At 35.5% G+C, this 25388-nt stretch overlaps 1 protein-coding gene across 1 annotated transcript in view; it reads left to right on the top strand.

Annotated features, from left to right (window-relative positions):
* The first annotated feature begins 4265 nt into the window (after positions 1–4265).
* The window catches only part of Ptprq (protein tyrosine phosphatase receptor type Q), a 172112-nt gene continuing 150989 nt past the window's right edge, over positions 4266–25388 (top strand). The window contains exons 1-9 of the mRNA XM_005068049.2: positions 4266–4322; positions 4655–4766; positions 5356–5582; positions 7369–7438; positions 10846–11045; positions 13037–13286; positions 14754–14882; positions 17439–17585; positions 23175–23347. Coding sequence (XP_005068106.2) covers positions 4266–4322; positions 4655–4766; positions 5356–5582; positions 7369–7438; positions 10846–11045; positions 13037–13286; positions 14754–14882; positions 17439–17585; positions 23175–23347 — 1365 coding nt within the window. The remainder of the gene's footprint in view (positions 4323–4654; positions 4767–5355; positions 5583–7368; positions 7439–10845; positions 11046–13036; positions 13287–14753; positions 14883–17438; positions 17586–23174; positions 23348–25388) is intronic.

Below are 25388 nucleotides of genomic sequence, written 5' to 3' on the forward strand. Positions count from 1 at the left end.
ACTTGAAGTCATTGCCCTAGGTCTAAATTATTGACTCTTTTATTTACCCATTTTAATAATATTTGTGTAAAATTATCTAAATTCATTTACCATTTTACATGAAATAGTATTATCCATTGATACTGTTGTTCCTTGAACTGTTTTTTGTTTTTTGTTTTTTTTTTTGGAGACAGGGTTTCTCTGTGGCTTTGGAGGCTAGCCTAGAACTAGCTCTTGTAGATCAAGCTGGTTGCATTTCCTAAGCTTAAATATGTTAGTTATCAGACATAGAGTATATAATGTGTAATCTATGGATTAGCCACAGAAATATTTAAATGTTCTCTTTGAAGCTAATCAGATAGTTTTGCTACATTGCAAATACAAATGAAACTTGATAGTCTTTATTTTTAATACATTTTGATAGACCTGTGTGAATCTTTTTTGGTACTCTTGGGGTATGTCATGTTTTGATTCTTTTGAAGCTAGAACTTACCAAGGTCCCAAGAAATTGTGCTATTCACTTTCATTTGGTATTTTTCCCTCCAGAGGTATTTGTCATTTATGTCCAAACAAACTCTTAATATCTTTGAGTTATCTTCCTTGTAGATACTGACCAAATCTCTGTTATTCTCCAGCTTTAAAATTCCAAGCCAAAACATTTAAGAGTTAGTTATAGTGGACTACATTGTCTGACATGCAGCAATTAGATACTTGTTACCATTAAATCTTGATAAAGTTCAGCTGTGCCATAAATGTCAAACCCACACACAATCTCAAAGAGCTAATGCAATTATTAATAGTTTTATGTTGACACATAAAAGTAGTGGTTCTGATAGATTAAATGAAATATATTATTAACATGAATTTTACATGCTTTTCTTTACCTTTAAACACAGCCACTACAGCCACTAGAAAATGAAAAATTCCTTTTGTAGCTCATATTGTGTATTAATTTGTCAGAGTTGCCTTAAAGAATCACAGATGCAGGGACATATTTAAGTCCCAGAAACTTACCATAATAAAATAAAACTAATTTTTAAGGATGTGTACGATAAAATGACTTGATCACTTGATGTGCAAAGACATTGAGAATTAACTTCTGGTAAATTATCATCCAGGATGAAAATTTAAGAGTAGAATTCATTTGGCTAACCCCAACCAAGTTTAATATGGTGCTGTTTTATTCCCCTTAAAATTCCAGGTAATTTTACCTTTTGATTTTTTTTTCAGTATTGGTGGTGAAGTTTTGAGATTATCTTTGCTTTGTGTTTTGCTACATCTGGGGAATTAAATTCCACAGATAGCTACTCATAAGCTTATTATGGCAAATCCTTCCTAGTGAATCCAGTCTTCAAGCTATCTCCTGAATTTTGCACTCTTTAGCATTACTCTGTCTTACTCTTTTCTCTACTTAGATTCCCATGGAACCCTAGGACTTAGTCTCCCATTTTCACTTTTTATGACTCTGAAATCATGTGTCATATTCTAAAGCAGTCGTTAAAACAATCAAAGCAAGTTAGACTGTTGCTTTTCTATCTAAAACCGTCCCCATTACTTTAAGGGAAAACAAATTTGAAATTTCTTATACGGCCTATACGACCATCAGACTCAATTGCAGAAAAGTTTGTCTTTCTTGGTTATCCCATTTTTCTGTGTCAAGCATGTTCATCTGCTATTTTTGTGAAGGTTTTTGCTTAATTTCCCTGGAGCATCCAGGCCTTTCTTGTTGATTGATTGCCAAATTTCCAGACAAAGAAATTCTTCCTGGTCTTCATGAAATGTATTTCATTCCTAGCAAAGTGACTCTCGGTGCGTAATATTAAACCATGCCTAGGAAGCTCCATCCCAGATCAAAACCATCCATTCACCAGTCCTTCCTTGAGCTTTCCAAGGCTCACACTAGATGAGCCCAAAGCTTTCTTGCCCACAACTTCATAGATTTTGCTCATTTTCTGAATTTCTGAAAAAGATACTTACGTACAAATCAGTACTTGGGGATAGTAGTTGGTTGGACTTCTGTGGTATGTTTTGTGTATTATAACATGCTTTGACACAAGCTGTGTAGAAGCATCAAGCATCTCCCTTTATCCTCAGCTCTCTTTCCCTCTATTCTTCCTCTTCCTTTGTGTGTGGCAGGGTCTTCTGTAGTCTAGAAGTCAACATGTAACTGAGGATGACCTTGAATTCCTGATTCTTCTGCCTCCAACTCTGCCCCAGTTAACATTAACTCTCGATTTGACTCAATTACTACTTTTTTTAAAAATCAGGTTCATCTGTGTCTTTGTCTGTGAGGGGTTGCCTTAATTGTCTTGATTGATGTAAGTGGGCTCTGCATACTGTGGGTGGTGCTATTTTCTGGGCAGGAGGTACTGGGTTGTATATGAAAACTGGTCAAACATGGACAAGGGAGAGAGCAAATGAGTAAGCCAGCATGCAGCATTCCTCCATGGTTCCTGCCTCATGTTCCTGCCTTGCCTTCCCTCTCCAACATTCCTCAGTGAGGGATTGTGACCAGGAAATGTAAGCCACATGAAGTCTTTCCTTCTCAAGTTGCTGTTCATTAGAGTGTTTATCATGGCAACAGCATGAACTAGAACAGCCTCTCAAGTGTTGTGTCAGGATTCCTACCTTAGTCGCCATCTTTTCGTGGGACCAAATATTCAAATTTCTGATACCATGGCAAACAAACTACTGCATACATGCACACAGAATAAGTAAGTAGATGAATAAATAAAATGAAAGATGTAATAAAAATGTTATCTTTAAAATACTAAAAAAATTCATCTTAGGTCACTTTCAAATTTATGTGAGTTCTTAACACTTTTGTTAAGAAGTGCACATATTTTTATTATGTAATGGTTAAATCATCCCTAGGAGTGGAGTTTTGAAATGAAAAAGTGGAGTCTAGTGATTCATTCCAGATCCCATTCTTTTGGTGTTGGATTGGATCTGTATCAGGAGTGTTTTGACAGGTTTTGCTTCATCGCCTCCCTCCCTCCACCTATATTGTTTGGAATCCACTCTAAAGATAAGGCATAACACAAGTGCGACTCATTGACCATACACTGTATGTGGAAGGATTACAGGCAGGAGAAATAACAGTCGAAGCAAACGTGGAATAATACAACTGAAATGGTGAGGACAATGGGCACATATCATTTAAAAACTTGTATTTTATTCCCATTTAAAGAAACATTTACCTAATCAGAAATGTAAGAATTGTTGTCACAATGTCCCCAGCTATCTTCTGCGATAGCCACCTAGTCAACTAGGGAGTCTACTTTGAATCTGAAATGATTTTAATGCTCATATAGAACATAGATTATATGAGGTAAGGCATATCCCAGGAACAGATTATTTATGTCAATTCTCATAATTACATTTAAAGATGAAGAAACTCAAAGCCATTGAAGATATACTTTCTTAACATCTGTGTATAAAGGTCATATGGAAGTCACTGTTTTCTAACAATTTGATTATTTAAAAATGCCACTGTTGGGATGCTGATTTTCAAAAACATTTTAGAACATTTAAGAAAACAGCTGCATATGAACCTCTGTTTTTCAGTGTCAGAACTGGAGATACCTCAGAGATAAGTGAAAAACCTGAGAAGAAAACCATAGTAAAGGCTTCAGTAAGCCTACAAGGAGCTTTTCCCTGCTCTGGTGCCTGCCATGAGGTCGCGGGGAAAGCTTTCTAGTGGATCCTGTTCCTGGCCATGGTTTTGTTTCTGTCACAGATCTGGAAGGTGGAGAATAACAGGTATTGTTTTCATTCTTGCACCTGGCCATCTTGTGTGTATGTTTATATTTGGTCCTGGCAGGAAATTTCTGTATGAAACTCACAAATTGTGAAAACTCTTTTCCTTGAGTGGATTTTAAAAGTGTAAAGATGTAGACAAAACATTGATGTCAAATTGGTGACTATAAATTTCAACATCCTGGGGTTTTGTCTTAGATATTTCTCTTCTCTCTCTCTCTCTCTCTCTCTCTCTCTCTCTCTCTCTCTCTCTCTCTCTCTCTCTCTCTCTCTCTCTCTCTCTCTCCTGTCCCTCGTGGTGTGTGTGTGTGTGTGTGTGTGTGTGTGTGTGTGTGTGTGTGCACTGAACCTACAGTCATCCATCCAAGAGTTCATGAATAGTTTAACAAAGAAAGGGCAGAGCTATTGAGTAATCCAGGCTCATTAATTGTGTACTGGCCAGGAGGATCTGACTTTAAATCATTAATGCAGGCAACATTTCTCTCTAGAGCCTTCAATGTGATTCTACCGCATGAAAAAATATAATAATGATGGATTTACTTTTCTTTTTTCTTTTCCTGCTTATTGGAACTTCAGAGACACAGGTATTTCATATGTACTCTTAAAAAAAGGCTGTAATGTTTTGAAGATGTCATTGTTTCCTTATTGTCGAAGAGGAAGAGCTGGTATAGGTAGAAATTCTGATTTACATTTTGATAACACAGGGCATTTTGTAAGTTTTCATCTCATTTCATGTTACTCAGTAAATAATTATATGATACAGTAAATTCATAGTTTGTAATGATATGGAACTTTGTTTTTGAAATTTTGAATAGTACAGTTATGTAGAAAAGTGTTTAGCTATTCAAATGATTGTAGATTTATTATTTCAACTTGCTTTTCAGAAATGATGCAGTATTTCCTCTTGGCATTCTAGGTTGATGTTTCCAATGCTGTTTATGGCACGGCATATGAAACAGTGCTCTCTTCAATTTCTGCTACAACATATAGCTCACCTGTGAGTAGAACAGTGACAACAAACGTGACAAGTGAGTTCTTGTTTTAAATTCCTTTTAAAGTTGTTTACACCTTATAACTCTGATGGATAGAAATGCTTACATGGGCAGCATTTTGCATTATATGTAAGAAATTAGTATAGAGTAATTGAAGTCAAATGGAAGGTTGAGAAAATGTTTAGAACTTGACTTCCCTGGGCTCTTTTGCTTCCTTCACTTTCACAGAAAAGAGGTAATTATATTTGCCTGTGAAGTGGATCAGAGCAACTGTTAATGGTGACATTTGGATTATTTCAGCCAAGGCTGTTTTTTCTTTTGTTAGTTCTTGCAGGTAAACCTCGTATAAACAATTTCTTTCAAAAAATGACTTGGTATCAAAAGTATATTTGGCATGTAGTATTTAGCAGCATTCCATTTTTTACATTCTTACAAAAGAATGTTTGTGGTATTACCTCAAATAATTTATTCCTTAGTCTTTTTTTTAAATAGCAAAGTTCTAGGGAGAAGACATTTTTACTGTTTTCTGGGAACTTCAAAACGTTGACATTTATAGATTTTTTTTTTACTTTTTGGTTGAAATAAAATAAGTACTTAATTATTAATAATATGAATTAAAAAACAGAACCAGGGCCTCCAGTCTTCCTAGCTGGGGAGAGAGTCGGATCTGCTGGGATTCTTCTTTCCTGGAATACTCCACCTAGCCCAAACGGAAGAATCCTATCTTATGTTGTTAAATACAAGGAAGTGTGCCCGTGGATGCAGACAGCATACACCCGAGCGAGAGCAAAACCAGACAGTCTGGAGGTTCTTCTCACCAACCTTAACCCTGGAACAACATATGAGATCAAGGTAAATATTTTGTGAGTGGATGCTTAGTGGTAAACACATAAGAAAAGTGCGAGAGTTTGTATCCACCTTGTAAGTCTGTTAGCTGAATGTCCTGAGTCACTCAAGAGTGACAGGCTGCATGTGTTCAACACACAACTGCAAATGTCAAACCTGGTGAAGTAATTGTAATCTTTCTTCGTATCTAAGTGGCCTAATATTCACATATCAATTTTGAAAAGCTTTAGCTTAGTATCGTCTATGGAAGCAGATTAAGTTTAAATTCAATACTTCAGGTTACAAAGTGACAATATTACATGCCACTTATTATTTTAAAATATTTGCTGTGCAAGCATGGAACCCAGAGGCTCGTGTATGTTAGGCAAATGCTCAACCCCCAATTCACATCGCCAGACTAAAATACAGTTCTTTTCATCAGAACTTAAATTTAACATTGATGTTTTCTTCTAACCCTGTGGAACTTAAATGTACATTACTAAACTTTTGGGATAATGGTTTGAAAACAACTGAAGATAAAGGCGACTTTCTTTTGAGTCTTGAAGTTAAGTGAGTATGGAGAAGAAAATGTACAAGGGCTGAGTGTGTGTCCTAACTAACTGTGGTGGCCTTCCTTGATGATAAGACATGGTAGGGGAGTTTTTGTAAGAAAGATTTTTGACACCTGAAAATTGCAAAATGCATTTTCTAGAAACATACACATATTTAGGTTAACTAGCATCATAACATGCATTCCTGAGTGTAATAAATAAATATTAAATTTAATGGGATGTAAGAAATGATTGTTGAGAGAAAGTTGGTTTGCTTAGGCTAGTTATGCTTAGATCTATTTTTATAGCTTTGCATTTTATTTCTTTGAATTTGTCATTTCAGTCTTACTAAGAGGCCTGTAGTCTATGTTTCATCTCACACTTTATAAATCACTGCTGTGACATTTGCTCTCTTCAAATAAATGCCAGCCATGATGAATTCCGAAGGGAATTTGGCATGGTACATTTGATATCTTCAGAATAAGTAACACCTATGGGGAAAGCCTGTGAAGCAGTCTATGTATATTATTTCAGTTAGTCTCAGAAAAAACCCTGTGACATAGGTAAATTATTATTCCCAGTTAAATATGAGAAAAACATGTGCCTTAGAATAGTTAAGTAAATTACCTAAAGTATCCCATCTGGCAAGTGGGAGCACTACAATAAAATTGTCGGTTCCACTCATTGCATTTTGTCATAACCTAGGAGTCTTGCTGCCATTTCCAGTGTCTTCTCTACCCATTCTTCCATCTCACTAAATCATGCAAGTAAAAAAAAATTGTGTCCCCTTTAAAGTTTGACTTTGTATTCTATGTACTCAAGCCATCTTATTTTTCGATGATGCTATTTCCTGAGTACTCATTTGCCCAGTTGTAGAGTGTGAATCTTAATGTTTGAAGCCATACAAATAGTCTGTCCTACTATTATAGCACATGGAGTGGGTAAAAACTGAGCTTTGGAAAAATATTTCAACTGGATTCATGTTCTGTGATTATTTCCTTTATGAATATGGCCAAGTCTTTTGACTTCTCTTTCACCAGTTTTTCCATCTGCTGCATGTTGGCCAGACTTAGCTCCTAGTTTGATTATATGCCCCCTCCTTCTCCACCCACCCATGTCGCTTTTTATCTTGGGATTATTGTAAGAATTACAGGGAAGTCTTTTTAGAGATTACCTTGTGGGGAAGTGAGCGTTGTATCATTTTATATTCTGTGTATTTAGAAAGCAAATATTTTGAACATCAAACCCTTGATCTGTTTCAGGTTGCTGCCGAAAACAGTGCTGGCATCGGAGTGTTTAGTGACCCATTTCTTTTCCAAACTGCAGAAAGTGGTAATTTCCTTAAGTCATTAATTCTAAGTTGGTCGTGAGTTCTTATCATTTGAAATATTGCAATATAATGAAAATATGATGCAAACTGCATAAAATTATTGAGGATGCCCTTTCAATTCATTTTAGTTATTTTGTGGCATAAAAGCACTCTGAAAAATGAAATTCTTCTTTCTAATCATAACAGCTATTTAGTATAATGTTGGTGGCAGAATGTTTGAAAGCACAAGAAAAATAGAATAAAAAATCACTTATTGTCTTGTTAGGCAAAGCAGCTCTATTTTGATTTAATTTATTTATTTTAAGAAAAGTTCTTTCTTGAAATCCCAGGCTAGACTTGAAGTCATTATGCCATCCAGGTTGGCCTCACATTTAGGATCACCCTCATTGAGTGTCCTGCCTGCTGGGCTTACAAGTGGGTACCATCATGGCCAGCTTATAAAACACTCTATGAGTACTTTGGTACATTGGTGGTTCATCTCTTTTTCTTCCCATGTATGTATATTCCAGTGACTATATAGTGATGTAAATAGGCTTTGCCAAGTAGGCTTCTATATATCTTTTCCTATTAGCACCAGTGATAAGTGTTTGGTGACATCAGACATGAAAATACAGACTTCAGTGATTAACATATCATTCGGTTACACTCAGCCATTATCAAACCACTTTACACATCTCCATTCTTCCTGTGGCTGAGAGGAATCTTGATGTTATCTTCAAGTAATGTCTATGTCTACCAGCAGCTCCTCCTAGCACTTCAATAAAATGTGTCCAGGGTCTTAGCTCACACTGCCATCCTTGCCACCCAACCCATTTTCATTTCCTCATAAGATGACTAAAATAAGCTTATAATCCAATTAGAATCACATAGATACACAGAAAAATAGAAATAGTATTTCCAATTAACAAATATTTGCCATGGGTCTTATATTGCAATGGGATAAGATAAGCAAATATGTGAGTTAATATGCCAGGTAGATTATAAGGCTATACAATAACTTCTATGATTTTTGAAGTTGTGGATGGTATATATGCCTAAGTAATTCTCCCAATTGATAAGCATAATTTAGCATGGGTTCTGGTATATAAAGAGGGTAAAACAGTCACTATAGAAAAAAAACATGTATTACATTCATCAATCAAGATATACTGGTTTAAGAGATATTAAAATTTATGGAATACATGGCATGTGTAACTATTAAGAGGGATTTGTTTTCTTATGAGAACAATAGTCCTAAGAGACATACATACAAATTAATGACACTGAGCTGAATGAATAATATTCTATCTATCACTATTAGGCTTAACTCCCTAGGGAGTTTTGTTCTCTTTTTTTCAAGAAAATGTAATATTTATTTGTGATTTAAATATTAAAGGAAGAAATTACACTTTGATGTTTAAAAAGATACATATATAGGCCGGGTATTGGTGGTGCACGCCTTTAATCTCAGCACTCGGGAGGCAGAGGCAGGCAGGTCTCTGTGAGTCCGAGGCTAGCCTGGTCTACAGAGCGAGTTCCAGGACAGCCTCCCAAAACAATACAGAGAAACTCTGTCTCGAAAAACAAAAATAAATAAATAAATAAAAGACACATATATAAATGGAAGTCTTTGTATATACAGGTGAAAAGTCTTGATTTGTGGGACTTTGGGTACTTTATAGTAAACCTATAGCTGGATCAAGATGTTTGAATTCTCTTTCTACATAATCTACAAATATCGGATGCTGGTGCATACAAAAGACAAGAAGAAAATTTAAATAGAGAAAGACACTCCAATCTCGGAGAGGAAAGAACCAGGGTTAATTTTCAAACACAGTAAAACCTCAAGAGAGATATATACCAGAAATATTTCGTTGAAACAAAATAATGTTAGAACAAGTATATATAAGCATTCTTCTTCAAGGGAGGTTGTATTCCAGATTTGACAGATTGTTATTTGATTAATGTTTATCACTTACTGCTTTGGAAACAAAAGTTTAGATCTTAATGTGCAAATTCATTTCTCTGCATTTGCTCATTTCTCTTAAGTTTGTGTGCAATCTGTTATTGGTATTTAACTATTTAAAGGACATCCATAAAATATATTATATCCATGGAAAAACTGTGATATTATATTTTTATGCATTTAACAACCTCTTTTAAATTATTTTGTATTTTGTATACCTGCAATAATTAAATATTAAATGTTTAACAAAGTTCTTAAATTTCAACTCCATTTCATTAATTCTCCTTAAGAAAACTTACCCTTATTATTCATCCATTATCTATTATTACTGTTGTTATTCTATCTACTTACTTATCTATTAGTATTACTGTGGTAATTTACTTTTGTCATTAAAAACATTTGACTTGGAATTTTTTTCATTCATATTGTCTAACTTGTATTGAATCTCAGGATCCAACTTCTTGCCTGATTTGTACAGACTTCTTTTACAAATCAGATTTTGGCATTCTTTTGATACAGTGAAACCTAGACTCTAGCCATTTGGCATTTTTTTGTTTTTTGTTTTTTTTTTTGAGACAGGGTTTCTCTGTATTGCTTTGTTACTTTGGAGGCTGTCCTGGAACTCACTCTGGAGACCAGGGTGACCTCAAAATCCCAGAGATCAGCCTGCCTTTGCCTCCCAAGTGCTGGGATAAAAGGTGTGTGCCACCAATGCCCAGCTCCATTTGGCATCTTAATACCAGTCACCATTATGATTAGATGTAGTCTTTCCTCAAGTATTTTTGTTTTATTTTATAATCTGAAAGATCTTGATTATTTATTTGCATACTTAAACTAATGTACACAGTTTATTTTCACTCTAATGTCATATATTTGTCACTGAAACTAAACATGCAGAGTATCATTATAGATAATTAATAATTGATAGTTAGACATTTGGGAAAAGGTTGATTTTGAGGGCATATAAAAACTCAAAATGAAAAAATCACCAACTATTATTTGGATATCTATCCACTTGATGTTAGGCACTAGATGTTTATAAACTTTTCAGATATGAATTTTGTGTATTTTGGCTATGAGTTTGAATTTATCCTTTTTCTTCAACTTCTAGGGTATCTACATAACTCCAAAAAAATGAAGGAAGTAAAATTTTAGACCATGCTTGTTTGTATATTTACAAAAAACTATTGGTTAAATAGTTTACAAGTATATTTGAAATGCTTCAATGAATTAATGGATGTGCTAGACAGATAGTTTTGAAATACACAGATATGGTTCAAATCCATTTTATGAAAAATTCTAAAGGGAAATGAATAAACATATATTTAGGTAGAAAGCTGACTTTATTCAAGGTATTACATATTTAAGTTCATATTATGTGGAAATTTAATAGCTCTAAAGAATACAAACAGCATTGTAAGTTTTACAAGAGTTTCCCCTCTCCTCCACCCCACTTATCCCCAGCTCCAGGTAAAGTGGTCAATCTCACAGTCGAAGCCCTCAACTATTCCACAGTAAACTTGATTTGGTATTTACCCCGGCAACCAAACGGCAAAATCACTAGCTTCAAGATCAGTGTCAAACATGCTAGAAGTGGCATAGTAGTGAAAGATGTCTCCATCAAAGTGGAGGACATTTTGACCGGGAAATTGCCTGAATGTAATGTAAGTGATGTACAACATGTTTCCTTACATCAAAAGTTTTGCTAAGCTTACATCTTCAAGTTTTCATATTTTGCAAAATTAGGTTATAAATGTCATGTTAATTGAAACTGACTGCACTTTAGGATGTGAATTAAAGATTGGAAGATAACATCTCTAAGGCAGATTGTAGGCATTTTGGACAGATCAGATGGAAAGGTATCCTGGAACTCGGGAACCAAGGACTGCCTCAGGCCACAGTAAGCGTACCAGTTTACAGCCGTGCCTCAGGGAAAGGCTTCCCCAGTGTATTGGATCTGCTCAAGCAGGACAGGGTCTTCCAGCTGGGGATGTTCCCCAGTGTAGCAGTTTTTCCTGGGTGAAGTTGCTACAGTTCAGCTCTGCTCCTGGGAATGGAATATAACAATTTTAGCTCTGCCAGGGAAAGGTTTCCCGAGTAAAAGTATTACAGCCCTGATCACTCTCCTCTGCCCAGGGTCATCTCTGCTCTGGTGCAAAAGAAGGCCTTCACCCAAAATTCATCGAAGGGGTTTATTGGGAGGGAAGAATCCAGAGTGCCAGAAGACAGCCGACCGCCACAAGCAGAGAGTGGTAGCATGAACAGCCACAAGTAGAACAAACACAGGGTTTATATAGGGCTTTCAGGGTGGGGATTGGTCAGATTTTTTTTAGTGCTGAGATCACATTGGCTAGGGCTCTGCTCCAGGATTGGTTAGCTTTCTCACAGGATTAGGGTCAAATTTGGCTCTGGTTTCAGGGCCAAAGTGGGTTTCCTTTTCTAGTCCTTTTTAGCCTTTTGGCTCTGATTTTTGGGCCAGGGTGTATTTCTTTCTTTTTTCTATTTTTTCTTTATTTTAATAATAATAATTAATTATTATTTATTTAGGTTAGAAACAATCTTGTTTCACATGGCAGTCCCAGCTCCCTCTCCCTCCCTTCCTCTCCTGCCCTCTCCACCAGGTCCCCCAGTCCCCCACCCAATCTCCACTCTGATCCCCAGGGAGCCCCTCCACGGTGGATCTCCAGTGACTGTCATTTCATCCAGGACCAGGGTGTATTTCTTTCACTGACTCTGATTCCAGGGCCAAAGTGTGTTTCTTTGGCTTGTCCCTTTTCCCTACACAGATCTCAAAAAGCTTCTTTAGTGGGGCAACTTTTGGTTCAGCAGAGGAAGGTTAGATGGAGATAGGGTGTATGCGATGGGCTGGGTATTCCAGTTGGGGTGGGGGATACTTTTTAAGTCCCTGAGGTGTGAAAATGTAGTTCCTACTGGAGTAGAGGCCATAAGTCCATGAGTCATAGGAGAAGGTACCTATTAGGGAATATATCATGAATTTTAGACGAAACTGGTGGACTGTTTGGTGGCATATCTTTGTGAAAATATTGCCATTTTTTCGTTGGTGTGAAACCTGTGGAAATACTATGGTAATTGTGTTATTACTGATGGAGAAACAGCCAAGCAAAGTAATTTTGTTTTAAAAAATTTAGCGAAGACTCAAGAGTCTTTTGTTTCAAATTCCAATATATTTTGAATACACACACATATGCATCTGTATGTGTACCCTAATATCAGGGGACAAAACTTTTTAAATAGTTGATTTTCTTTATTTGAGTAATTATGATCTAAGAAATAATAGGAATAGTGAAATAGGAATAGACTGAAAATTTCCTGGGTCTTTTGCTCTATTGATGTTGCATGAATTTTAAAAATTCTAATTGATAATTTAGCTGTTGCTTTACCTTCATTTAATGCTACTTTAAATTCTACATAGAATTTCAAGATTAAAGTAAAATGGATATAATAGATACATTCTGTGATAATATTATAGACATTAGTGACTATAATTAAAACTTAGGATTTTTCCCTGACACTCAATATGTTAAATTTCTCACACACATTGAGTGTAAAGAAAAAAAATAAATGGGTTGTGTTTCTAATGTTTGCCTAGAGATGTCATGTGATGATTCCTACTGCAATTTCCTTTACTCTTTAGGAGAACAGTGAATCTTTTCTGTGGAGTACCACCAGCCCCTCTCCAACGGTCAGTAGAGTTACGCCTCCCCTCCGTACCACACATTCATCCAGCACATTGGCACGGAGTAAGATCAGCTCTGTGTGGAAAGAGCCCATCAGTTTTGTGGTGACTCACCTGAGACCATATACAACATATCTCTTTGAAGTTTCAGCTGTTACAACTGAAGCAGGATATATTGACAGTACAATTGTTAGGACACCGGAGTCAGGTGCGATTTGATTTTATTAGAAAGAAAGAAAATGACCTGATGTTATTGATAGAATAATATTTTATTCTGTTCATAGAATATTTTTTTGCTAACCTGACTTTCTTTGAGTACTCTTTCTCCCATATTAAATAATAGATGTCCACTGGGAATATCTTGAGTGATAAACTAAATATTTAAAAAGTAAAGAGGGAATTCTTTAGTTACTATGAATGACATTTATCAGTCAATACCCTCTATAATTCTTCCTAATTGTCTTTGCTTTGCCAATGCATCTTAGTAATCTGTAGTCTTCCCACTGACATTGGTATTATCAGATATGCAAGATACTACATGAAACAGTACAGTTAATGTTGATCAACATTTCAGTATCAGATTGTGACAGTGGCTAAATATATAATGGCTCATATCTTTATGCCCAGCATTTTCCTTGCTTGAAAAACAGAAGCAGTCATAGAACCTTCTGCATGTTGGGGTTTAGTGTTAAATGAGTACAATTATAAATCATTAACATTGTTCATTTTTGAGAGGTCATATTCCTAGGTATGACTTATTTATACAGATATTTATGTGGATACCAATACAGTATTATATATTAGTGTAGATATAACCTGATATTTTAGTACACATCTCAACACAAAATAAATGTCTGATATGTATATTGTGATATAACATCAAGCATCAGATAAGATTGGCAATTTTTGAGGATACTTGAGGTAATTAATAAGACAATTTTATCTTTTTGCCCAAAGGCATATATGTCAGGTCCTATTATTTTCCTTCCCACGTTAGTTTGAATCTATTATTGTTACTATTTAAATAGTGATATTTGAATCATAGTCTATAATTGTCTTGTATCCCTTATACAATATAAAATAATTTATGGAAATTATATAAAATGAAATTTATTGGACAAGAATTTTAGTAAATACTCAGAGTTGTTCCTTAGAACAAATATAAATACTGATGTGAAAAATAAAAGTCATTGTATGTAAGTTTGAGGGTATTTTTTCTTAACTTTTCTATCTGTATGTTCATAAGAAAGAGTTTCTCAAGCCAAATATCTACTTCGGTTAGAAGTATTTATATATGTGTCTGATGAATATGTATATTATATATATTACATATGGCTGTGTATAACTAATATGTGTATGGTTACATTGAGATGATATAACATTGGCAAGAATTATATTACATAATTCTAAGAATGAAGTAAATTGCATCATCATATACAGTACTAAGTATATTTAGAAAACAGTAAAAAGAGGTTAATCTAACCATTTCATGTATCATACTCAAATTGTACAGCTCTAGACTCTTCTGCTTTTTCTTCAGGTTTAACATTCTTTGTTTTTAGTGTGTTTTTTACATTGTAATATTTTCATAGTGTACTATTTGTTTTTAATAAGGAGTCTCTTTATCTTATATATATATATTATGTTATATTCATCTTCTCTATATTAACTTCAGTGCCTGAAGGACCACCACAAAACTGTGTAACAGGCAATGTCACAGGAAAGGCCTTTTCAATTTCGTGGGACCCACCCACTATTGTAACAGGGAAGTTTAGCTACAGAGTTGAATTATATGGACCATCAGGTAAGACTTAGTTCATTTTGCCTTTACATTTTAGAATAAGACCTACAAAATACATGGTTAATTTATAACTGTTAAAAGATATGGATTCTTGAAAAGACCCAAAATTGAGGTGAATAATAGAAAATTAATGGGGAGGTCAAATCCTGTGGCTCTTCTGTCTAAAAATACAAATACATGAAAGGATGCTAAAGTGCTGTCCATGCTCTGTGTGGGGAAGAAAGAACTAGAGACAAAGCCTCAGGAAAGTGTTAGAGATGACAAGCAACTTCCAGCATTTGAAGCAGACTATGACTTTGATTCAAAAGAACATTACGTCTAGACTATGACAAATCAGGTTTCCATGTAGGACAGGGCATTCACTTCTAATCATCAGTGCTCTCAAGACATACTATGAGGGATCCCTGTACTCTGTGCAATGTTATTGTGACCCTAAATTTGCCATGAAAAGATGACTCAAAGTGGTATTGGTGGCTTTAAATGGTAACAAATTTTCCATCTTATAAATGAGCAAGACTTGAATATCCTCTTGTCAGAGGAGATAAATAGAGGAGTTCTTATATACTGCAGGACGTAAATTAAGTCATAAATTTCTCACTGGATCAGAGACCCTGTAGCTCCTGTGAACATTTAATTCAAGCAATGATCAAATAACATAAACTCTCACGTTGTCGTTTATTTGAAAGCACCAAAAAAATCCTTGATGTTGCAAATCCTTCCTTGTGAAATATCTATGGCAGGCATCTTATGAGTAGACACATTCCTAAATAACTTCTACTTCTAAAAATCTGAAATACACAAAATTCCTAAAAGTAAAAGATAGCTCATCTCCTATACCTGGTCCCAGTGCACCAGTGTGCACACGTGCGTGCACTGAAACACACACACAGATTACATAAGTACCTGATCCCAGTGCACCAGTGTGCACATGTGTGTGCACTGAAACACACACACACACACAGATTACATAAGTACCCACTCATACACATATTTTCTCTCTGGTATATATTTCAACTCTAGGATGACATATACATTCTTTTAATTGGAAGTTTGAATGTTGAAAAGTTCAAAGGAGGGGGAAGTAAGCATGAAAGTAAACAGAGTTGACAAACTTATTTTTATTAGGAATAAATATTTCTGAGTTTCTAAACTTGAGAAACAAAAGGAAAAATGACATAAGAGAGGTGAGAATTGTTGAAAAGGTGCTTCTGATGGTAGAGGTAAGATCTTTTTCTTACATACAGGGATTGGATTAAGATATGAATATAGTTTGCCTATAGAAATTATTCTTAAACATCCTAATTCTGGGACCTTTTAATATAGCTCCTCATATTGTGGTGACCATAAAATTATTGTCTTTGCTATATTTTTTCCTACTTTTACGAAACAAAATGCAAATATTTTTGGAGATAAAAATATTTTGGAGGTTTGCCAAAGGTATTGTGACCCTCAGGTTGAGAACTACTGGTCTTTGGTCGAGCAGACTATAGCGGGAGGTAAGGGGTTGCTGGTGGAATTGTGCAGGCACATATTCTCTTATTGAGTTGAAGTGTTTCAACGTAATGGGAACTACCTGACACTGAAGAGGGGACAGAAGGTTTTGGAGAAACCTTTTGGGGAAAGTATGAACTAGTCATTGAAAAGACACCATTATAGGAATCATTTGGAATGTAGTTAAGTCATGGAAGTTAGAATGGGTTAGTGCATTGAAATTCTATGAGAGGCAATTTGTGTTGACAATGACATTGAGTGGAGTGGGCATCAGTGATGAAGGTCCAGACAAAGTGAACGTATAGTTAGTAGTAAGATCTTTGACTTGGAGGTCCTAGTGGGATTAATGTCTCCTAATTAATTTAATGAGTAGCTGGAGTTCAGGTAGAATAACAACATGGCAGGAGATGGTTCATATGAAAATGAAATAATACATCTTTTGTAGCTATTGGTAATGACATTAATGATCAGAAAATTAGTTAAGAAGATGTTATAATTTAATGCTAATCTCTTAGGTTAACAAAATCATCACACATTAAAATGGTAGTGTTGAGTTACACATCATGTACAGAATGAAAGTAGGTGACCTGAGGCTGGCTAATGGAAATTATGTTGACATGGACTTGAAAACTGTGGAATTTATATAAAGAGAAAGGGCAATGGTGCTCTCAGAGCCTCCTGTGTACTCCTCCAAGCTCTGAGATCTTGAATTGTATACACACCATCATCCTCATTATCATTATATGCTGGGCATCTAAGCCAGGACTTTGTGTGTTCTAGACTAACAATGTCCCAAATGAACTATATTCTTAACCTCTGTTTTCCATTTCATTACATTAAACTCAACAGGACTCTCTAATGTAAGAAAAATTGTTTTAAGCACTAGAAGATCTTATGTTGTTCCTACTGTTCAAATTTGCATTAAACTAAACAAAATATTTAAAATTATCCATTCAAGATAATAACATTTTTGTTTAACAGTTTTGTTATAGTCCTTGCTTCTATACAATATATGAAATTATTGCATATTTATTCAAATAATGCATTGGTCTGGTCTGCTTTTTGCAGGGCGGATTTTGGATAATAGCACGAAAGACCTTAGATTTGCATTTACACACCTGACACCATTTACAATGTATGATGTCTATGTTGCTGCAGAAACCAGTGCAGGGGTTGGACCCAAGTCAAATCTTTCAGTATTTACCCCTCCAGATGGTAAGAACTTTCTCTTATACAGAGTTAATGCGATAGTTTCTTATATGCTTGTGAGTTTTATTGAACTGGTAAAACATAATTTTAGAAGGAATTTGGTTTATGTCTACTTAAATCCCATGATATTCCTTGTGAAAATTACTACCTACTTCATTAGCATGCATCATAAAGAAAGGAACCAGCAGCACTGAAGGTAGCAGAGATTCACAGTGTCTTTTAGCAAAACACCGAAAAGTCATAAATTAATCACACACCATTAATGTTGCTTAACTAGTATCAGGCAGACATGGAATGCGTTTTCTCACAATAGTCACTTCTAGAGGTATCACTATATTGCTACCACCCAGAACAACATATTTTGAAAATCAAAGGGTTATCCAAGCTAGTGGGAACAAATTACAAAGTTTTCAGTGTTTACAGAAATTATGAAAATATTATGTCTCAAGAAATTATAATGTGTGCCTATTAAGTGCCAATATTTTGGGTGAAATCTATTGTTAAAGTATTATTTTGCTATTATTATAAAGCTATATATTTTCAAGGATCATTTTCTTTTCTTTTCCTTTTTTTTTTGAGACAGGGTTTCTCTATGGCATTGGAGGCTGTCCTGGAACTCACTCCTGTAGACCAGGCTGGTCTCGATCTTACTGAGATCTGCCCGCCTCTGCCTCCCGAGTGATGAGATGCAAGGTGTGTGCCACCACTGCCCAGCATCAAGGACCATTTTCATGGTTCATCCTATCTTTGCTCAATGGCTTCATTTCTGTTTTGATACAATTATTGGCATGAAGGCAATCAAGTTTCAGAATAAACTAACACTTGAAAGAGTTTCCAGAGTTTGTTTGTGCGGTATTTAACATACAATAACTTGTAGGTTAAATATAGGTATATGTATGTGCACACACCTCCCTACACAATTCAATTGGGCACACATTCACTAGATTATCACTCAAGGATTAGGCCATTAGAGGGCAGCAACCATCAGGAAATTCTGTTCATCCCTTCCTCCAAAGAAAAAATTAAACCTTCATCCTATTTGGTTGTTGAATGAATGTAAAAATCATTATATTTATTGACATACAATGAAAGTCTCTCTATATATGTTATATATATTTATAGTTTGAATATGAAGATGAAAATGGGAATGTATGCTAGTGCAGAAAATGATTTTGTTTGTTGATGTTGAAGAGCCTTTGCTTTATGTGATTTTCCTAAAGTTTTCACTAATTCATTCCAAATAGTGCCTTGAGAATTTCCTGGAAATTTAAGAGGATTTTGGAGTTGTTATAAAGCACAGCAGAGGGTTTTCTCCAACAACTTTTGACTCACTATTTTTTTTCTTTTAAAAACATCTTGTGTGTGTGTGTGTGTGTGTGTGTGTGTGTGTGTGTGTGTGTGTGACAACCGGCATGTGTCAAGATGATCAGGGAACAGCTCTCGGGTGTGTGCTCTGGTTCTTTGTTTTTACCTTTGTGTCCAGGGGTCAAGCTTGGGTGATCCTGCTTACCTACAAGTGCTCAGTGGTAGAGCATGTATTTAGCACCAGTTAGGAATTTAGGGTCAATCTACAGCATGGGAATAATCAAACCAAAACCCAATTTAAAAACTAATAAAACTATCACTTTTTTAATTATCAATCTTGATCTCTAGCATTTGACCAAGATAAGGAATTAGGTAACATGTTGCCAGAGACAATGCTACATTGCTTGAATTGGATGTCACTTAAAATTTATTTTCCTTAATTTGTACAAATTTTATTTACAAAATACATAGAATCCTAAGGGCCCTCCTCCAGAATTATCACATGGGCTGTGTTTCACACTAAATTATCTTGAATGGATGACTCTTTCATTGAATATGAAAAGCAATTTGTCCTGTATTTCATTCTACCGTCTCCAACAGCTATCTATATCTTAGAGACTGCATCCTGGTGACACTTAGGGGGTATCAACTCACTACAGGGTCCCTACAAAGACTGGACAGGCATGGATCTTACTGCTTAAGCCCACCTTCCTCCATGGGGATCCATGACCTCTCAGCTGCAGGAAGGCTTCCACAGGCCTTAGCAACTGCAAAGATGTTCTCAGCTTTTGACATCCGTTAATCTCTCTCCCAATAATGAAACTGTTCCATAGGAGAATTCTGAAACTACATGAGAAGACCTAGTAATTCATGCACTAGCTACAGTCAAGAAAAGTGATATCTGAATTTTATTCTTTGTCATTTATTGTTATAACAAGGTTCCTTGTATCTTAATTAACATTATTTATTTACTGCCCCATGTCTTAAATTACTTGACAATAATTAGAACTAGCATATTTCTCCTAAATTATTACCTTTCAAAGTGACCAGTGTTCCAATATCCATAGAAAACTGTTGAGTTGACTTCTTACAAGAAATGGTGTGTTTCATTAACACCAAGATTCTTAAGATCCATAGTCATTTGGCTATCAGAGAAAAAAACGCTACTTCTACAGTACTTCTTCAGGATGTTTCCTTCCCTAAGGTTTTAATGCATGCATCACATTATTTTACTGATCACATATCTACTTAGGCATGAAGAGAGATGATGGAGGGGGAAATGGTAATTTAATAATGGCCAACGTTCTGAATGTCATATAATAGTTGGAAAACCATTGAGAGCTTCATCACTTCAGGTTTTCATGAATCTCTCTGGATTTTAATTTTAGTGCTCCCTCATGCTCTTTGAATAAAAGTTGTATTAAATTATGGAGAAAGGTTTCACATATTTTCATGTATTTTCTTTGCTTCAATATTATTGCTCCATATCACTTCTTCTAATAGCTTTTCAACTGAAAACTTAAAATTATCCAGAATTTACTTGTATTAGTTTTCTTATTTCTCATAAAACTTCCAAATGTGGTGTTTTGAGAATGACTTGGTCTCTGTGGCTAACACCTTCAGAAAGAATTGATTCTGCACTGTGAATAATTGCCCTGTGTGCCTGGTTTTCTTTAATTTTGTATCGATATTAAAGGGATCAACCTAATCCACGCTTCTCTGGTTTCTCCGTAAGTATGTGGGTTGCCAGATAAGTGTCTTTCTAAAGAGAAAACAATGATGTCTGCTCCACTTCCTTTATTCACTAAGCTTTTTGTACTTGATAAAAAAAATATATATATATATATATATATAGCCCCTTAATCTTACTTGAATTACAATAGTAGGCATTAGTGCCATGATGCAGTTTTTAAGTTTTGTTGATGAATATATGTAAAAATGTCTACTATTATTCATAAATTTGACTCACATATTAACAGTTACAGTATATGTGTATTTTTCTTTATCATTGCTATAGTTGATGTGTTCTTACAATGCTTTCACAAAGAAGAAGGGACAATTCACTTATTTATCAACTAGACTTATTGCCCAATGAAATAAAAGGCTTCCTTATGAGTTGTATGTTAATTTAGATTAATGGAAAAATGCCTGATCTCCTCTGTGATTTATATTGCACAATGCTCTCTAAGGTCTTTGCTACATAGCACCTCTAAAATTAAAAGGTGTAAAAAAGATAAAGAGAGGTTTGCTGTCTTTGACCCTGTTATTTTACAGTCACTTGAAAAGTTTTTTCTATTTTTGGATAGATAGCACATGGGGGTAAACACAGTGATAGCAAGATAAGAGCTAAAAACAATAATTGCAATAAAATTTTCTTTTATATAATTTAATAATGAAAATAAAAATGTTCTTTTGATAAAACTTTACTTTTAGAAAAATAATAATTTTAATTAAATAAGACAGGTGAGCTGTGGCAGAAGGCTTTATGCCTCTTTCATCCTTGTGTTTTCAGGTGCATAGAATAATGACCACCAGTGTCCAGTGATGAATGAGTGTCTCAGTGGCTGCGGGATCCTACTCTAGAACTCTTTCCATAACATCTTTCTTAGACCAAACTGTACGCTCACCTTAGATCAGAACATCAGTGGGGAGAGAAGTCTGAAGAGTTGTCCTTCATTAACTGACTGAAATTTGTAGCTAGTTACGTTGTACTTACCCCCACTTCCCATTATAGCCTTTGCCCATGTAGATGCTAGCATCTTAACCACCAAAATGATTTTTCAGTCATAAGTATTCAAATAATTAGAAATAGTGGTATTTTTACATTGTCTAGGTGGTTCCTGTACTGGTAATTGCATGGAGACAAATGAAAACAATCTATTGGAGGCAAAAATCTACACAGTTATAGCATGCTACACTCTTAGATTAGATATAAATGATACTATAGATGTAAATATAGACACTATTAGATATAAATGATACTCTTATCATAATGATACTCAATGGAGCAGTGACATTACTTTTGGCTTCTATTGTTTTAGGAAGGGTCCTACTTCCCTGTTTCTTCTTTAGGTAGTGTGACTCTCCTCTAACTGGAATTTGCTCACCCTAGACCACTTATAGATGGCAAAGGGACATGAGCTTAGTGTGCTGTTATATCTTGAACATAAAGGGAGATGTGTTCATATTGTATTTTCTCCTTTGATTTTGATACTTTCAGTAGCTTTATGGGAGCTAAAGGGAAGACAGAAACACATTTGTATTATAGGTAAGGAAAGGGGCTAGGCTGCCACATTATTCACCAACATGATAGAACACACAGCCTTATTTGTCCCTGTTTTATTATCTACAAGGCACTGGGAGGTTTCTTAGATATCATTCTTGGCCATTTTATATATAAAAACTTGTTTTAATTACTTGGTGCTTTATTCAAACATTTGTTTGCTTGTCCTGTTTTATTTTCCCCACTTCAAAAAGCGAGGACACCAAAACTTTGGTCTCACATGGTTACCTAGTAAACTCAGCAGACAAAATAATTCAACTAAGTCTTCATAGAAGTTCATTTAATAAATTAAGAGACAGCAAATTGTACTTGTAAACTGTATTTCATTGTATCCCGCTGTTCCAGATACTGATTTGGGGTGTTTATTATATTTCTTATGAAGACATTAATTATTTATTAGAGTTTCTTTGGAGGCTCATTCTCCTCCTCCTCCTCCTCCACCCTCCTCCTCCTCGTCCCCATACTTCCTCCTCCTCCTCTTGTTTTTCTTCCTTCCTTCCTTCTCCCCTGCTCTTTCTTCCTCCTTCTCCTCCTTCTTCTTGTGTTTGTGAACTCTTGGAGGCCTGCACTTGCCATGGCGCGATTGTGGAGGTCAGAGAACAACACTGGAGAGTCTATTTTTTTCTTTCCTTCCCTCAGGAACTCTGTGAGTCCAGCTGAGACAACTCAAGGTTGTCAGGCATGAAGGCAAGTGCTTTTAGCCCCTGAGCATCTCACCAGTTTGAAGATTATTTTAGGGATGTGGTCTAATAAAATGTTATGCCATTTTGCTTTAGAGAAATGATTCCATGTTATATTTTGAGAAGAATGCACATACAATTAGTTTTAAATTTCCATGCATTTAAGGAATCTTTGGCCACACTGAATTTTTAATATGTTCATAATTATTCTAGTCAATTTCTCCAGAGATATTTACATATTTAATATTATGGGCTAAGGATTTAGAGAATATTTTGCATTTGAAAATGTATTTTATTTTTCTAATTCTCTTTTAAAATAACTTTTAGTTCCAGGTGCAGTGTTTGACTTACAAATCACAGAGGTAGAAGCCACAAAAATCAGAATTACTTGGAGGAAACCTCAACAACCAAATGGAATCATCAACCAATACCGTGTGAAAGTGTCAGTCCTGGAGACAGGAGTCCTTTTGGAAAATACTTTGCTCACAGGACAAGATGAGGTATTGGACTTCCATTTCTCATTTTGCCTAGGCCTTTCTGTTGGTTTTGGTTCTGATGATGTGGTGGATTTGCCAACCTTCTACATAAAGACTTAGCAAACCTGCTACCAGGAAGTAAAATAATTTGAGATATTAGCTGTATCATAGTTTATTTCAGGACTTTTTACTTAAGTGTTACTAGTCTTCTTCATACGAAAAAAAATGTCTGTTGAACCATCACATGGGACTAAAGGTATGTCTATATGTGGGTTTTATTATTCTAATCCAGTGAGTTATTTGGAGACAATGATTTTGATTTAAATGTTCTCTCAGAGGCTTATAATTCAGAACAGTTGCCAAAAAATCAAAAAGACTTCAGTCCACAATTGTTTCTGCCCTATCTGAACCAGAGAAGCTAATGGCCTCAGCACTGCCTTTTATTAGTGAAAACATATAACTAAATATAAAGAAAGTCAAGTGTTTAATTTAACATGAGAGGCATTTGTCTTTTTAATATGTTATTTTTAAGCAGAGTTGCCATCTTATTTTTCTCCTCTTGTCTTGTTAGAAAGTGCAGGCACCTGATGTGTTGCACTGTCTTTACTTCCCTGGCCAGGCCAGCCACTCAACCTGTGAGAATCCTTGAAGCTCCCAGACTTCTCATATCCTCATGTTTGCTGCTCCCTGGGCACTCTCAAACTAAGTGTACTTAGGAACACAGTAGCCATTAGAGATATATGTGATGCTTATTAAGAGATTGACTTCTGCTGCTTTTAGTTCAGAATTGCTACTCTTGTGCTATAGCACTAATCTGCCTCTCCACACTCTATTTCTGTACCAGACCACCTTTAACTCTGACAGTGATTTCCCCATGGTGCTCAGTGCTGTGTAGCTACACAGGACCTCTCACTCTAAGTCGTTATCCATGTCCATTCCCAGGTTAAACTTCAGTCCTATGTTGTATCCTTTCTTCTGTGTAAAGGATGGCGAGCTGTAGGTTTTCTGATATTCCAGTTGGCATCTCATCAAAGAGCAGAAGCTTAAGCATTTGTTGCTGCTGAGAACATCTTAAAATAGATATGTGGTTTTCTTTGAACCAGGTGACAGGTTTTCCAAATTTGCTAATGGCATTTGCTGAATGGCCAGAGCACACCTGTTTTTGTCTAGAAGTTAAAAGGTTCTGGAATGGCCAGGTGGAGATTCTGTAACATAGTAGAAAGAACAGTACTATTAGAGCCATTCAATATGCATTTAAATATGGAGTTGGCTATTACAGGATAAAATGGTTAAGAGCGTAGGTGTAGTAAGCAAATGGTTAGGACTTAGTGCGTGGTTCTGCCATTATTGATGGGAAAGGAGGACTGACTCTTTTTGCTAGAGATTTAAGTTAGGAATTACATTATTTCCTATAGAAAAGTGTCAATGTGGACTTCATGGATGATGTATTTAAAGAAATTAGCACTGTAGCTAACATGAACATGTAATAAGTTTTGTGCTAATATTTTTGGCTTGTTGGAATTAATCTTGGCTTTAGACCTTTCACTCTACTGGAGATTCAATTTCTAAACCCCTCTTAATAAGCAGAACCATTCTATTCCTATATCTGTAAGGGGATCTCCTTTCTTGTTACATAAGATTCATTTCAGGTGCTGACTTTCCCATGTGACAGGTCACTGTGTTCACTTTAGACCATTTATATGGGGTCATAGCTACAAAGGTCTAAACCAAGGGGCCCTGGGTCTTTGGTCTGTCTCTACTGTGCTTTACAACTGTGGTATAGGACAAATTAAACTACAAAGAATTTCTAGTTTCACTTTTTTTAAAAGTGTGTGTGTATATGTGCGTGTTTTTTTGTGGGCTGTATGTGTGGTTGAATGTGTTTGTGTACCATATACTTATGTGGAAGTCCTTATGTGACTTTTCTTTTTGGTTTGAGGTACGATCTTTTATTGGTTCAGAAGTTTGGAACATGGGAAAGGATGTCTGGACCTGGAGTTTCCCGAGATATATCTCTGTATTTCTTTGTGTGGTGGTTTGAAAGAAAATGGTCCCCAAAAGGAGA

Source organism: Mesocricetus auratus, unplaced genomic scaffold (genome assembly GCF_017639785.1).
Source record: "Mesocricetus auratus isolate SY011 unplaced genomic scaffold, BCM_Maur_2.0 Super-Scaffold_100011, whole genome shotgun sequence".
In the NCBI taxonomy this organism is placed as follows: Eukaryota; Metazoa; Chordata; class Mammalia; order Rodentia; family Cricetidae; genus Mesocricetus; species Mesocricetus auratus.